At 40.8% G+C, this 15,309-nt stretch overlaps 1 protein-coding gene and 1 long non-coding RNA gene across 10 annotated transcripts; one reads left to right on the top strand and one right to left on the bottom strand.

The window, feature by feature from the left end:
- Positions 1 to 49: 49 nt before the first annotated feature.
- LOC119743117 lies at positions 50 to 11,646 on the bottom strand. Of its 3 annotated transcripts, none has more exons than XR_005272974.1 (3): positions 11,563 to 11,646; positions 6,509 to 6,693; positions 50 to 91 (listed from the first exon to the last, which is right to left on the bottom strand). It is a non-coding gene; the product is annotated as an uncharacterized LOC119743117 (long non-coding RNA). The 3 variants fall into 3 exon arrangements; XR_005272973.1 differs by lacking the exon at positions 11,563 to 11,646 and adding an exon at positions 11,523 to 11,547; XR_005272972.1 differs by lacking the exon at positions 11,563 to 11,646 and adding an exon at positions 8,651 to 8,672.
- Positions 8,767 to 14,508, top strand: LOC119743114. Of its 7 annotated transcripts, none has more exons than XM_038219468.1 (6): positions 8,794 to 8,833; positions 9,046 to 9,075; positions 10,997 to 11,202; positions 11,888 to 12,096; positions 12,948 to 13,139; positions 13,733 to 14,508. In XM_038219468.1, exon 6 carries the CDS (start codon positions 13,746 to 13,748, stop codon positions 14,460 to 14,462), a length of 717 nt encoding a protein of 238 aa, XP_038075396.1. In that variant the 5' UTR covers positions 8,794 to 8,833; positions 9,046 to 9,075; positions 10,997 to 11,202; positions 11,888 to 12,096; positions 12,948 to 13,139; positions 13,733 to 13,745; the 3' UTR covers positions 14,463 to 14,508. The 7 variants fall into 7 exon arrangements, 6 of the variants coding, with proteins under 6 accessions (XP_038075399.1, XP_038075396.1, XP_038075401.1 ...); XR_005272970.1 differs by lacking the exon at positions 13,733 to 14,508 and adding an exon at positions 9,338 to 9,417 and having other exon boundaries at positions 8,819 to 8,833; positions 12,948 to 13,401; XM_038219469.1 differs by lacking the exons at positions 8,794 to 8,833; positions 9,046 to 9,075 and adding exons at positions 9,169 to 9,183; positions 9,338 to 9,417.
- The last annotated feature ends 801 nt before the right edge of the window (positions 14,509 to 15,309 follow it).

The raw sequence follows: 15,309 nt of genomic DNA, 5'->3' as shown, positions 1-15,309 counted from the left end.
TGTGTCCGATAGTGATAAGGATCCGTTATGGCAGCGCCAGTCACCGGTACGTCAGAGGTGCTGGTAGAATGGTTATCTTGTGGGTCAAGACCTGATAGACAAAAACGAACAAATTAAAAAACCAACTCCAATCAGAGAAAATAAATTTACTTTGATTTTTTTTAAGAATGAGATATTTGTAAGTTTAATTATGAGTGTTTTCAAGTGAGACACTGCACAACAAAATCAGTTCACACTGACAAACAGATCAATGAATTGCAAATTTTGAATAAAAAACATCCCAAAGTTGAATACTGTTAATATAGATGTACAACAATTGTACACAGTACCTGAAAAAAATTAATGCTTTAAAATATGAACCTCTTCGTAAAGTTAGAGATAAAAAATATAAATATCTTAATTTGGACGGTTCCCAAAAATGACCAAATTCTACAAGCTGCTGTTTTTGTGTGCGTAATTCAAAACTGCCAAGCACAAATAATGCTATGTACTATCACCATTCTGGTATTTGAACTAGTATGCTTTTCTGATACTTGATACTTTATTGATGCCTCATAATATTTTGATAATTTTCATTTGCCTTTTTTAATGGGCTTTGTATTAATCAACAAAAGAATGAATCAAATTAGGTTTTGCCCTTCACCGATGTATAAACACTGTATACTCAGTGTGGTACCTCCCGAGTAAAAGTTGGAAAAAAATCACTCGGGTGGGACTCGAACCCACAACCTCCTGCTTTCTAGTGCAGACATCTTAACCACTCAACCACCGAGCTGGTTGGTTCAAATCTGATGTACATAGCAGCGGGTACTGCATTAACTATTCATAAAATGGATAGTCGGTGAAGGGCAAAACCCAATTTGATTTACATCACCCCGAGGCAAAATTCCATCTTAAGCCGTGTCTGCACTGGACTTTTTTTTTGGAAGGTTTTACCAAGACGATGGTAAAATGAGAAATGGTCAAATGTGACCACTGTCCGCACTTGGACTTTCGACACGGGAAATTTTACCCAGACCGTGTGGGAGAAGTGACCGAGCTGTCACAGTCACGTGCACAGGAAATAAAATGCCGATCACATTTTTTTTCAGCCCCCGATACGCACAGTATAATATTACACACACCATTAAAATGCACAATATAATCGTAACATACGATGTTATTTCATCTTGACACGATAAATCTTGACAAAAATGCCTACTTTTCTGACGCATTTGTGATGGACGACATCGAAGCCATGCGGCAGCAGTTCCATTGGTAATCGCTGGTTCCCACCGCATGCTAACATAACAGAATCAAAGCTATGATGTAGGACTGGAACCAGGGACTGCGGCCTACGTACGGTGCCATGCAGACTACACGGCGTAACAGGACGAATTTGGATCGTAGAAAATACAAAACAAACATTGGTGGAGAAAAAGAATGACTGCAAAGTATTTCCCAGAACGTGATCTTGATATTTTCTGTGAATGTATTCTCCGTTAAAATATATTTATAATGAGATTTTACCGCTCCGACTTCACAACGCTGCGTACGTGTTTCCACAAAATGTTCGGCCACATCACGTGAGGGATCGTGCGGTCTCTGTATGCATGATACTAGCACTAGGGCCGGATGTCACATTCCTCAGCCGCTTTTACCCGTTGGCCAGTAAAAGTAACCACTGGACTCAGGAAAAGTAACTTTAGCCCTGTCCGCACTGGACTTTTTTTGGTCAAACTAACCGAGACTATGGGTACTTTTCCCATTTTAAGTCCAGTGCGGACAGCCTAGGACGTTTTCCTCTCGGTTAATTTTCCTGAGTCCAGCGGTTACTTTTACTGGCCAACTGCTGCCCAGGAAAACTTCCCACGCGCCCAGGAAAACTGACCAGGTCACTTTTCCCGAGACGATAAGTCCAGTGAAGACAGTGCGAGTCGGTAAAAGTGGCTCAGGAAAGCGTACATCCGGCCCGAGCGCCCTGTTATGCATACAGAGACCGCTCGAACCTGCACGTGCAGTGGCCGAAAATTTTGTAGAAACACGCTGCGGTGTATCATCAAGTCCGAGCGGTAAAATCTCGTTAAAACATATATTTCAACGGACAAATACATACACAGAGAAGAAAGATCACGTTCTGAGAATTAATTTGCGGAAATTCTCTTTCTCAACCGATGTATGTTATTTTCTACGATCCAAATTCGTCCTGATACGCTACTGTCATGCATGGTAACATCATGGTCCGGTACCGTACGTAGGCCATAGTCACTGGTTCCTGGCCCAAATCATAGCTTCGATTCTGTAAGCATGCGATGGGAACCAACGAATACTGATGGCACTGCTGCCGCACGGAACATCGTACCGCAGCATGGCTTCGATGACGTGCATCACAAATGCGTCAGAATTATAGGCCTTTTCGTCAAGATTTAGCGTGTCAAGATGAAATAATATCGTGTAAACGATTATGTTGTGCATGCAAATGGCGTGTGTAATATTACTGTGCGTATCGGCGGCTGAAAATGTGATCGGCAAATTGTTTTCTGTGTACGGTGAGTCATTATACTGACACTGTGACAGCTCGGTTACTTCTCCCACGCGGTCTGGGTAAATTTTCCCGTGTCGAAAGTCCAAGTGCGGACAGTGGTCACATTTGACCATTTATCATTTTACCATCGTCTCGGTAAAACCTTCCAAAAAAAAAGTCCAGTGCGGACACGGCTTATGAGGAAAACGTCCTAGGCTGTCCGCACTGGACTTAAAATGGGAAAAGTACCCATAGTCTCGGTAAGTTTGACCAAAAAAAGTCCAGTGCCGACAGGGCTTTATAAAAGAATGAATGTTTTAAGATATGAATGGCTTTGTAAACTTTGCATTCATTCATCAGAAATTCACAAGTTTGACAGTTGAACAAAGGTTCAAGGACAGAGGAAACGACAGACGTGGCGGAGGTGTCTTTATCTTGGTTAAGGATGGTTTCTCAGCCATTGAACTTTCTGAAGATGGTTGTGAATTACTCTGGTGCCAACTACTGCTCAAGCCGAAAGGAGAGGACATCTTCATCTCTGCATATTATAGAGCCCCCGACTCCTACAGGCCAGAATCTCTAGAAAACCTAGACAGAAGTCTGAGTAAATTGCAGGCTCAGGTAAACTCCCCATTCATCATTCTTGGAGGAGACTTCAACATCCTGGGCATGCTTTGGAACTCAAGGACTGGTACATACGGTATTCAATCCAAAATTATCAACATCGCAGATGACTACAATCTCCAACAAAAGGCAAATTTTACTACAAGGAGAGACCCAGTTACAGGAACAGATAACATCTTAGATTTGCTCTTCACCACATGTTCAACTCTTGGTTTGTAATGTTTACAGCAACTCCGGGATTAGCGATCACGCAACAGTGTTAGCTGACATAAACATCACCACACCTCGCTCTGTCAAGCCCCCTAGGACCATCTTCAAGTGGAATGACGTGGATGAATGACGTCCTCGAGCTTAAGACCGAATTCATGCAGTCATCTCCAGAAACCAGAACAGTTGAGGCAAACTGGAGTATTTTTAGGGACAGGCTGAAAACTAACGAATTAGTACCACAAAAACCAGACCAGGGACATTCTAGACCCTCATGGCTCACTACTGTCCTAATCCGTTGCTGCAGGAAGAAAGAGCACAGCTATGTGAAGGCAGTAACAAGCGGTCTACATTCAAACTTTTGCAAAAGGGTCATTCCACCGGGTTGGGGAACAATGTGTGACATATGACCATATTAACAAAAGCATATGCTTTGCTAGCAGTTGCTCTACATAATATTTGTTGTTGGGTGTTTCACGACTGCAGAAAGTTTGAAATGATTTCAATGTATTTTGCCAAAAATATGAGCAAAAAATGTCATTTTGGATGTAACATTGACATCGTGTCAGTGTTATGTCCAAATGTGACATTTGTACCTTTTTTACAATTTCTGCGAAACATCACACAAATTCACTTTGCTTACTTCTTACTATACATGCAACACAATAAAAAAAAAGCTTTTGTTACGGTAGTCAGGTTTCAAATGGAGCAGAAATGATAGCTTGGTTGTGTGGATGTAACATTGACACGGTGTAAAACCCAATGTCACACTTCCATTGAGTGATTTTTACACCGTTACATCCACACTTGAGGTATTGTTTCTGCTATATTTGAACCCTGACTATACCAAAACAAAAGCTTTTCTTGGTGCTTAGGTGTCCAGTTGTAAATATGCAATGTCAGTTTGGGTAATATTTTACATACATGGAAAAATGGCAAAAAAGAATATTTGGATGTAACATTGACACGGGGTCAATGTTACATCCGAATTAATACATTTTTGCTCATATTTTTGTCAAAGTACTTTCAAATGATTTCAAACTTTCTTAAGTATTGAAACAACTTAAGACAAATATTAAATTGAGCAATTGTTTAGAATGCATTGATACTTTTAATAATATAACCAAATATATAGATGTAACATGCACTGCTTCCCAACCCGGTGGAATGACCCAAAAGCAAGTGAACAGCAAAATCCGAAGGGCTAAACGCACACATTTAAAAGAAACTACATCTACAGGTAACCCCCAGAAATGTTGGCGCTACGTAAACAGCACTCGTAAAGACAACACAGGGGTTCGGGTTCTAAAACTCAACAGGAAAAATATCACATCTGACCAAGAAAAAGCTGAAACCCTACAAGACCAATTCTGTAGTGTTTTCAGCAGGGATGACACCGATGTGCAGCCAGTTCTACCACCGAGTCCCTACTCAGACTTGACAAACATCACCATGTCTGTTAGCGGAGTCCTCAAGTTACTGACGTCGCTCAACTTGAAACTAGCTGCCAATGAAGTTGCCCCAGTACTCGCATTCATATTCCAACAATCACTGGAAGAAAGCCAACGTAACACCCATTTTTAAGAAAGGCTCTCGTGCAGACCCGGCAAACTACAGACCTGTGTCGTTGACCTCTGTTTGCTTTAAGTTATTAGAGCACATCATTGATAGCCAATAAATGAAACCCCTCCAGGAACACAACATCCTGAACGAAAACCAACATGCTTTTCGTAAAGGCCTGTCCTGCAAATCCCAACTCGTAACAACTCTGGATGACATCTCCTACAATTACAATAATCAAATCACCACAGACATGGCAGTACTTGACTTCTCCAAAGCATTCGACATAGTTTCTCATCAAAAACTGGTCCAAACATTACACTACTACGGGATAAGGGGAAAAACACAGAGATGGATCAGGGAATTCTTAACCAACAGGTCACAATGAGTTGTGGTAAATGGAAAATCTTTGAAATGGCAAAGTGTCGACAGTGGCGTACCACAAGGCACCGTGCTTGGCCCCCATCGGTTTTTACTTTTCATCCATGACATTAGCAAATCAGTGACTGGCACAACTCACCTTTTCGCTGACGACTGCCTGTTATATCGGAAGATCTGCTCATTAACTGATGAACTGATGTTCCAAAAAGACCTGGACAACTTGGCTCACTTGGCACAAACCTGGGGAATGAAATTTAACTCCAGCAAATGTAACGTCATGCGAATCTCCGGGAAGCGGGTCCCCGGCAAAACTAACTACACCATGTTAGGATCCAACCTCGTACTCGTAGAGAAAAACCAACATCACATATTTGGGAATAATCATTCAGAATAACCTAAGTTGGAATCACCAAACAGCACATGCCACTTCCAAAGCAAGTCATATACTGAACTTCATCAAAATAAATTTTTATTCTGCATCCAGATCAGTCAAAGAAAAGCTGTACTTAGCAGTAGTCAGACCACACCTAGAATATGGCAGCATTGCTTGGAACCCTCACATAGCTAAGAACATAACATCCCTGGAAAAAGTGCAACTGATGAGGGCTGCTCGTTTTGTAATGCGAGATTATTCCAGACTGAGCAGTGTGACCGACATGTTGACAACCCTAGGCTGGTCTTCACTGGAAGAGAGAAGGAAAGTTAACCAACTTACCTACTTACCTACTAAAATAATACACAACATAGTTCACATTAACTCATCATCCATAGTCCCCAAACCAGCACCGGCTCATAGAATTCACAACCACCAGTTCACAGAAATTGCAGCAAGGACAGACATCTATATGCAGTCATTCCTACCCAGAACTATCCGGAAATGGAACAAGCTCCCTCAAGACACCACAGACGCCCCAAACCACAACACCTTTAAGGATTTAATTTAGTTCCACTTCCCCAAGGCCTCCTTGCTAGACTTCCACGTGGAGTATTCAGGATAACCACCAAGTACCAAGTTCAGGTGCAATATTTTTATGAAATTGAACCCTCATTCCCCCAATTTATAAAAATTACTTGGAAAGCAACAAAACTATCTTGCAGCAAAATTAATTTCACTGGGTTAAAGTATTAAGTTTCCAATAAGCAAGAATGGACAAAATAACATGAATGAGATTACACTTAGCTGACCTGGCAAAGGAGCAAACGTCCTCACCAAGTAAAAGAATAACAAGTTACCTTTGGATTTGTCCTCCTCATCTTCATTGGGAATAGCATCCATAGTGATGGCCACATCTGTTGGCATCTTGACAACATCACCCTCTGTAACTGTGGTTGACGTTACCTCCCCAGTTGGGACATCATCAGAAGTTGGTCCCTGCTTCTCATCCATTTTGGTGTTATTACGTTGGACCAAAAACACACTGGAAATATAAAGAAACTGCACATAAAGCAGTTGTATACTATTGAAAGCCATGACCAGTGGGATATCTAGGGGGAGGGGTCAAAATTTGTCCCTGCTAATTTTGACTTTTTAGGACATATCATTTTCTGATGGCTGATAGGTCATTTAAGGGAAAAATTACGGCGATCGTGAAGTGTAGGGCCCCCGTTTTGTTTTGATCAAATTAGAATCGAAAATGTTTTTTATTGCTCAAAACTCACCTTTACAATCAAAAGCAGCCTTTTCTCAATTCTAATAACACCCATTTTACAATTTTGAACAGATTCTTGGGGTAGAAATCACGGTTTTCCTGCGCGGTTTGTACCTTGGGATTCAGCGCGCCTTGCATGCTCACGGAACATCGCGCGGTGATTGCCATCTCAAATTTCGGGTCGCATGTTGTCGCCGCGCCGTCATTGTCATTTTACCCCCAAATTTCCCTCAAAACATCAAAACCCTGCCCTCTATCTATGACAAACCTGTTTATTGAGAATGTTGCAAACTATTATGGTAGGTCAAATAATTTTTAAGTGGATTTTGTTCCCCAAGTTATAGGAACCGGGCCCTGCACTTCACGATGGCCGAAGTATTAACTCAACTGTAGCTGGAGTTACCCAGCCCTAAATTTTATCATTGGGTTGTCATCTAGATGACAACCCAATGATACCCAATTGGGTGCTGGGTAACTCCAGCTAACTCAACTGAGAAAACACTTAAAAATTTTCAGACCAGTCTCAAAGGGTTTGTGCACAGGGTGGCAAGTGATGGCCAGATATGGGAATCTTTCCTTTAATGTTAATTGTTATTGTTAATTAAGCATCTCAAACTTTTCACGAATGAGATACCACGCTATTGAATACAAATAATAAACGCAGTAGGATGGGTTGCCCTATTATCGCGGTACTTGTCACGTTTCTCGTTCGGAATAGCGATTCCCCACTAACCTTCCCGAATTGTCCTGTCTTTTGTGCTGTATAACTCTTCCTTTTTAAATTAATATAAAAAAATCCGACGGTGGTGTGGTCTATTCCGTGTACGATTTCTGTGAAAATAGACATGCGCGGAGTGTGCGAACGAAGGTGGACTCCCTATTATCGCGGTATGTGGGAAGTGGTTTTTATAATGATCCCAACTTTTTGGTTCATAGTTAATGTTTGACCAAAACATCCCCTGAATAAAGTCTGATATTTTCCCTGTAACGTTCAAGTTGATTACAGACTATATTTCTGCAGGATGATTTCTTAAGACCTGCCCTTCCCCCGAAAGGAGAACACAAATCCCTGAGGCAAGTCTACTGATCGGCGATTGAGGGCGCCATTCACTTTACACAGTGTGCCATTTTATTTTCGCTAACGCGCGGTGCTTATTTTGATCCCGTAAAAGTTGTTACGATTTCGCGCTGCAAATATCGTCGTTCGACTTCATTTTACATTTGCAGCTAAAGAATGGGAACTAGACAATGGAACTTTCATGGACAGAGCACAGTTAAAGATTTATGTTAAAATATAAACGGTACCTTTTAGCAGACACGGTGAGGGAAAATTTTGCAAGTTTTGGAAAACGTTAATAATAATATTTATTAAAATCGTTAAAAGTTCCGAAAGACACAACATTTTTTAATCGTCCTTCTTATACAACTCAGTAGAAAATCCTTGATGACTGGTGAACTGGATAAAAATCGCCACTTGAAGGAGTTTTGACAACGCAAAAAGAGAAATTTCCCATGCCGCGATAATTAATAGGGATGCCGCGATAATAGGGAGTCCGACTATACGTCTATCAAACTCAAAGTATCATGTCCGATATGGCCACTTTTTGCAGTACGTTTCAGTTTCACTAAATAAAATAATGCAGATTTCACCAATAGCTAATATAAACAACTAAATTAATGTTATCATTTATTAAATGGTTATATAAAATTATCTACTGATACTGACCAAGAAAGTGACACAGGCAACACAACAGGTTTCGGCCACTCGGAAGACAGCGCCAGATTTACAGTCGCGTGTTTATGTTGTTGAATGCTGCCCTCATGTGTCGTTCGATTGGCATTGCAAGCTCTTTCGAAACATCGGCCTCCATCGCAGGTCCCTACTGCTTCAGCTTCATATATTGAACTGGTATCCTTTTTTTTTAACGAGACGCATACGTCTTCCATAACGGAAGCTCAACAATATTTATTTGTCTATTATTATTTGACAACTCACGCTTTCTGGGTAGCTGTGTGGAAATTTCATAATCTTCTTAAATTTTTATAGTAGACGAAGCCGTAGCTGGGAATGAATCGAATTTTTAAAAACTCTTTAAACCCATGTTCTCTTTTTTTCTGGAGGGCTAGGCCGGCGCTGTTTACGCAACTCAAGTAAGTTTCCACAGGGAGAAATGGCTTTAAGGGAAATAAATAAGCTGTTTACGCTGAACACTACTTTCAGTTTTTCCCCTTGACCAGTTTGAGTGGCTCTTCACCAAGGTAATGAAAGTCGAAGGAGCGTCAATAGAGCTAGAGAGGGGCTATGTGCAAATATTATGTTGGACATTTTACAAATCCCGGGAGCATCAAACTAGGCCTATATCTATACTAATAAAAAAGTAATAATATAGCAGTGTTGAACCCCACCGTACAGGAGCGACACAAAATATTGAATTCTACTTCGAATGCTGGAGGGAACTATATGCTTAAATGTTTCCAGTGACGGGTGCATATGTATAAGTAAACACTAAATGAAATGTTTTTTGTGGCTATAACTTTGCCAATAGAAATAATTATTAACAGACTTTTGTCTAAAAACTGTTGAGATACTTTGGACAGTATTTTTACCTATGAAATATAAATGAGGTTGATATTTGTTTCACACGAAGTAAAGAATAATAAAAAAAGACTGCCGAAAAATGTAAATTGATTAAACACAGCGTCACTGTAGCTCACCTATTATTACTGCATTTCACTGCCAACCTGGTTCGCTACAGTGGTGAAGCAACAACTCACAAATAATTAAGATACCTAAAGTAGTCAAAACAAAACTAGAAAGACACAACATTTTTTAATCATCCTTTTTATACAACTCAGCAGAAAGTCCTTAATGCCTGGTGAACTGGATAAAAATCGCCACTTGAAGGAGTTTAGGCAACACAAAAAGAGAAATTTCCCATTCCACGATAATAGGGATGCTGCGATAATAGGGAGTCCGACTAAACTTTAAAAATATAGCAACGGCATACTAAAGTTATATTGCAAATGTTTCTATTTTGGGAGAATCTGTATACATTTGTAAAATGTTATGTAATTGGCACACGGATGATTTTCAGCAAAACATTCTCGGAACTCTTTCCATGCATAGGATTTAACTAAGCTTCTTAGACTTTCGACAAAAGTATATTATAATATTTGTGGATTTATTTTATTTACCTCCTATTTTCAATTATGATATGATTTTAAATATTATGCATGCAGTTGTTTTTACCAAAATGGAAAGAAATTCATTTATTTCATATATAAACAAACGCGCATTTAATAACAATGTCGGATGACAAATCCACATTGGTTTAGGAAGTAGGACACAATGGAGACTTTCGTGGCAGCCAATTTGACTCATCTGCAGACGATGACGTTCTTGGTGCTTCCTTGACGTTCGATATTGTTCAAATTATTTTTCTATGTAGTTAATATTAGTCATTCTTTCAATGTTAAAGTCCACAACTGTGTAGGATTTAGTTTATGCAAGAAAAAAATTGGTCCAAGTACTAAGTGCGCAAAAAATGGCCAATGTTTTTCTACATCACTACCTCGTGTTGGTTCAGCATCAGAGGTGACGGAATGTTGCCACCTAACGCTGCTTTTTCCTTCGTATATCATCTCAATGAAGGTCAGTAATTGCAAAAATGATGATATATTGATAAGACATGAATCTTGGACTGAGAAACATTTCCAATTTTGTTAGGAAATACTTAAAAAAATTCTTGACTCTCCATAGACTTTGTACACAACTGCAGAAGTAGCGTCAGGTTGCAACATTCTTTCCGAGGTGACTGTTGGCTCTCCAAGAAAGCCTTCTAAAACCTCTTCCACCGCCTCAAAAGAGATCCCATCTGCGAGTGGTTTCTTTGTTAAATGTTTTATGCCTGGTTTTTATGAACTGCCACTTTGAAAACTGCTGTGAAGATTTGGATTGAGTAGAAAATGAGATTTCTACTGATTTCATTGGCGTAGCCATTTTATAACATTTTTTTGACATCATACATGTTAACTTGACAGTTTTTCTCAATTGTTTTTTTCGCAACTGTAGGCGCATCCATCAGTGCAGACGAAAGGCGCTGAGGCAGACTGGACGCCCATACAATGCACAGACAGGGAGTGTAGCCACTCCTTGATGAAGGCTCCGCATCTGCACTGTCCATTCTGCTCCCAGGACAGTCTCTTCACTGATGAGATTCTCCTCAAGGCGCACTACGTACAGGGTCAAGTACGTGGATAAAGGCATCAACTTTGGGGGTGAGTTTGGGAACAAGACCAAGTGCACCAGACTTTTCCAACTGATGCGCACTGTGCTGCATGTGGCAGGGTTAGGGTTAATTATAAAGGTAAGTTGAAGGTAGTGGACAGCAGGACAAGGTAGTGGCATTTGTGGGAGTTTTATGAAATTGACAGATACCTGGGCTGGTTATTCTTAGCAGATATCAGTGTTCGATAAACTCCCTGTAGAGGGGTGTTTCAAAAAAGCATGAAGTGAACTTGTTGAACAAAATCTGGGGTTTTTTTTACCGAAAAGTTTTGACTCAAGTATCCATTCTTTTGAGAATGATTAGACACACCTTTTTGGTTTAAGTGTTTGAAAGCGCACTTATTTTTAACCTTCACAGTTTCAGTGCTGCTTCAAGACAACTGAGTATGCCGTTGCTGTGATGTAATGGTCCCCTTGTACAATCTGCATGAAAAAAAAACCATGGAATAAATTTAATCAGTTGAAATTTATGTACCTTGTGAGCAGGTGTGGTAGTTCTACAAGGATTTGGGTGGATTATGTCAAATGCCAACACTTCATGCCTTTTAAAATAATTAATTGTGAACCTAATTTTATCACTGTATGTTTGTGTCGTAAATTGAATCTTTTGCTACCTTACAGGTTTAAGTCTCATTTTATCAACCTTAACGACTGCACTCCACCATTTTTACCTAGGATGTCAACCAGATCTTCACCACATACACTGACCCAGCACCCAACAGTACCAGCCTGGTAACACACCTCATAGTCCCCCAGTCACAGCAGCCATCGGAGACAGACACATCATCCCCGGGGCTATGAGCAGACTGATGGGCAGCAGCCGCAGATCGAGTACCAGTATGCCTGCATCAATGATCCGAGTCAGAGCACTGCCAATGGGGAAGGTAAGATGGTAAGAATATTAACCCTGACCCTCCAAGAATCCTTCAGCATCTACGCAGAGGTTAAGGTGGATAATGCCACCAGCAGTGAAGGATAATTAGAAGAAGCTGACCAAAAAGCCAAGGGGGAGGCATTTGATGCAAGGAAGAACTCTTCCCCCCCCCCACCCCCCACCCCCCACTTTGTTTTCAATTGATATATCGTGAATCCATATGGAAGAAGGGAATGGGTAGACAACAGCATGTTTAATACAGTTGTCTTCACTCCTGCACTTGTTTGGTCAATAAAATAAATAAAACAACAACCAAAAGTTCAGCATTTCTTTAGGGGGTTGCGGCAGGTGAGGGCCAATATTGACAGTGGATTTTACAAATTGAAATTACAAGGTGCAAAGGGTGTGCCATTGGCGTTATTTAAGTTGATTGAATTTTGGAGGATTCAGGAAGGTTCTTAGCAACAAAAAAAATCTAATAAGTCAGGGTGGCAGTACATTTTGAGAGCTGACTTCAACAATTAATTAAATATTGGCATTTGTCCTTCACCTTGCCCACCTAATGTTAGGAATACGGTTTGAAAAAGTGAGTGATTGCTTGCACCCAGTTACAAGGAATTACATGTTCTTGACACACTGCATCACTGGGGACTTTCTTGCCTGTATCCTGTTTTTACCGCTACATATCATCTGTCCCATTCAAGCGCAACATATATGTCGACCTTTCTACTCCATAAACTCCTCCCATCATTTCCCCTCTTTGTGTAGCCCACACCTGGAGTGACCTTTTGATGACCGACTTTCATTATTACAGGAATTATTATCCAGGATAATTACTCAACCTTTCCCTCTCGTAAACAGTTGTCCTTATTGAGATACCAGACGAAGGAAGCAAAGAGGATTTGGAGGACGAGACTTGCTACACAGAGCACAACTTGTCGCTGCTGCTGCAGGAGAAGGAACGTCTGGAGAAGACTCTTGAGGAGGAGCGGACCACATGGGCCCAGACTAGAGCACAGGATGAAAGGCACTATAGAAAGGCTTCGTACAAAGGTGAGTGGGCATTCCATCTGGTCTTGGTCTAAGAATGAGTTTGGATCTTGTTCCCTGCATGCAACAGGTATCAAAGGCGTCAATCGCTTCTCAAAAGTGGGAGGGGGGACATACCTTGATCAGAACTAATGCAGGCACACTAATGCGACTGCGTTGTTTCAGTGGTCAGATTTCTGTCAGGATGCCAGCTGTCATGGCTGTGGGCGATCATGGTGTGCACTGTTGTTGTCATTGCTCTACATTTTCTACACGTTCTTCGTTGTTCTATGCGCTGACGCTGCTTATGATAAATGCAGACAAACCGTTCCACACATTTTGTACACAAGCTCAGATGTGTTGTTTATCCTTGTGTAGAGGATTCATGGTTTCACTCATACTCTAGTTGCACTAAATAACTGGGTAACAACACATGTGCCTTCTTAAGCATTCATGCTCCAACTGCACACATCATAAAGTGCATAAATGTCGGATTTTGGTGTGCGCTGTCATGGTTGTGATTGGTTACACATCATGGGTCAGAGCCTAATGGATTGGTCTATTAAAATTCCATCTGTAAACAAATAATTTCTCTGCCCATCCTTCTTGCCCTCCAGGTCCAACACAAACATGTCACTCAAGCAGCAGCTGTCCATGATTCACACGTCCAGTTTGAAACGTCTGACCAACGACAGCGAGAACCAGTCCATTTTGCAAGAGTTACTGCAACACATGTCTGAGGAGCACACCCAGCTGCTGCACCACCATCTAGCACAGCTACGGCTGTACGCTCAGGCCTGCGCATTATCCAAATCAGCCCCCGAGGAATCTGCAGCTGAATCTACAGTCTTGGTACCAGACCTGGCTGACCAATCACAGGACATCTCACACATGGCCATGATGTCGTCCTCTGAGGACAGTCTTGGGAACATGGAGCAGACAGTCGTCATGTCGATAACGTCGGAGGAGGATTCAGAGCCGCTTGGCAACATCGTGGATAACCCTGGAGATACCATGAGACACGATGTCTTGCCTTTAGATAAGGACATTCAGTTGTCACCAAATGACATTCCATACCAGCTGACAAGCGAGGGACTGTCACCAAGACATGACACCTGTGAGTCGGGTCACGTTTATCAATCAGGTAGAACTCATTCACATCACAACACAGGCTGTGATGTCACGCAACAGGATTTTCACGAGAACAAAAGTTTGAAATTGGTTCTTTCCAACAGCACCCCAAAAATATTCTGCCCCGACGGCTTCGACAAAAAAACGTTTGAAGACATGTCAAATGAGGGACCACCATTAAAATGTGGGAGAACTAACAGCCTGAAAGCCATTTAACTAATCAAATCTGACTTATTTTGTAAATAGTGTACACTCAGTGTTGTCTTAGGGCTTAGTTGGGGGGGGGGGGACTTGAACTAATGAGTTGAGTCTTCATGGAAGTTTGTCTTACCTGAAGGAAAAATGTTACCAAAGCAACTGGCCTTGTTCTCTCCTATCTTTTTGAGTTCTCGATGGGCAATCCTGAATCCGCTCAGTGAATGGGCGTCGTTGTAGGCCCAAACAGATCCACGTAGGTCCTCAAACACTTTAAATCTATTACTGAAACATAAACGATGCAATTATGATTAACATTGAAACATTTGGTCGTATGTATAAAAACTAGCATTTGCTTTTTTTTTTACTACGTATTTTTAAGCTTAACTTTTATTTGCATGAATAAAAATGAGAGCAAATGCTTTCACTATTTGCTTCAAGCTAAAAGTATTTGCTTTTTTACTTTTTGGCTTTTGCTAGACTAGAAGTGTGGACTGGTTTCAAACTTGAAAAAAATATAAAGTTTCAATTGACCTCAAAATTAATAAAATTTTAAAATCTAAACCTCCAACTGTGGGACTTGAACCAGCAACCTTCAGAAGTTCAGATTTAGGGTCATCGGTCCGTATTACTTGATTAAGCACAACTTCACAATATTTTGTGGTTACAAAATTAACTGTAAAGTTTCAATTGACCTAAAAAGTAATAAAATTTTGAAATCTAAAATTCCCAGCGTAGGAAGGAACCTGCAACCTTTAGATTTAGAGTCAGCAGTCTGAACCACTGCACTAAGAATAATTTCATGCTTTTTAGTGGTTACGGAATTAACTATAAAGTTTCAATTTACCCAAAAAGAAATACAATTTTA

The sequence above is a fragment of the Patiria miniata genome, unplaced genomic scaffold (genome assembly GCF_015706575.1).
Source record: "Patiria miniata isolate m_02_andy unplaced genomic scaffold, ASM1570657v1 HiC_scaffold_6, whole genome shotgun sequence".
NCBI lineage: Eukaryota > Metazoa > Echinodermata > Asteroidea > Valvatida > Asterinidae > Patiria > Patiria miniata.
The sequence above is the reverse complement of the archived record's forward strand: the minus strand, read 5'-3'. Positions and strand labels throughout refer to the sequence as shown.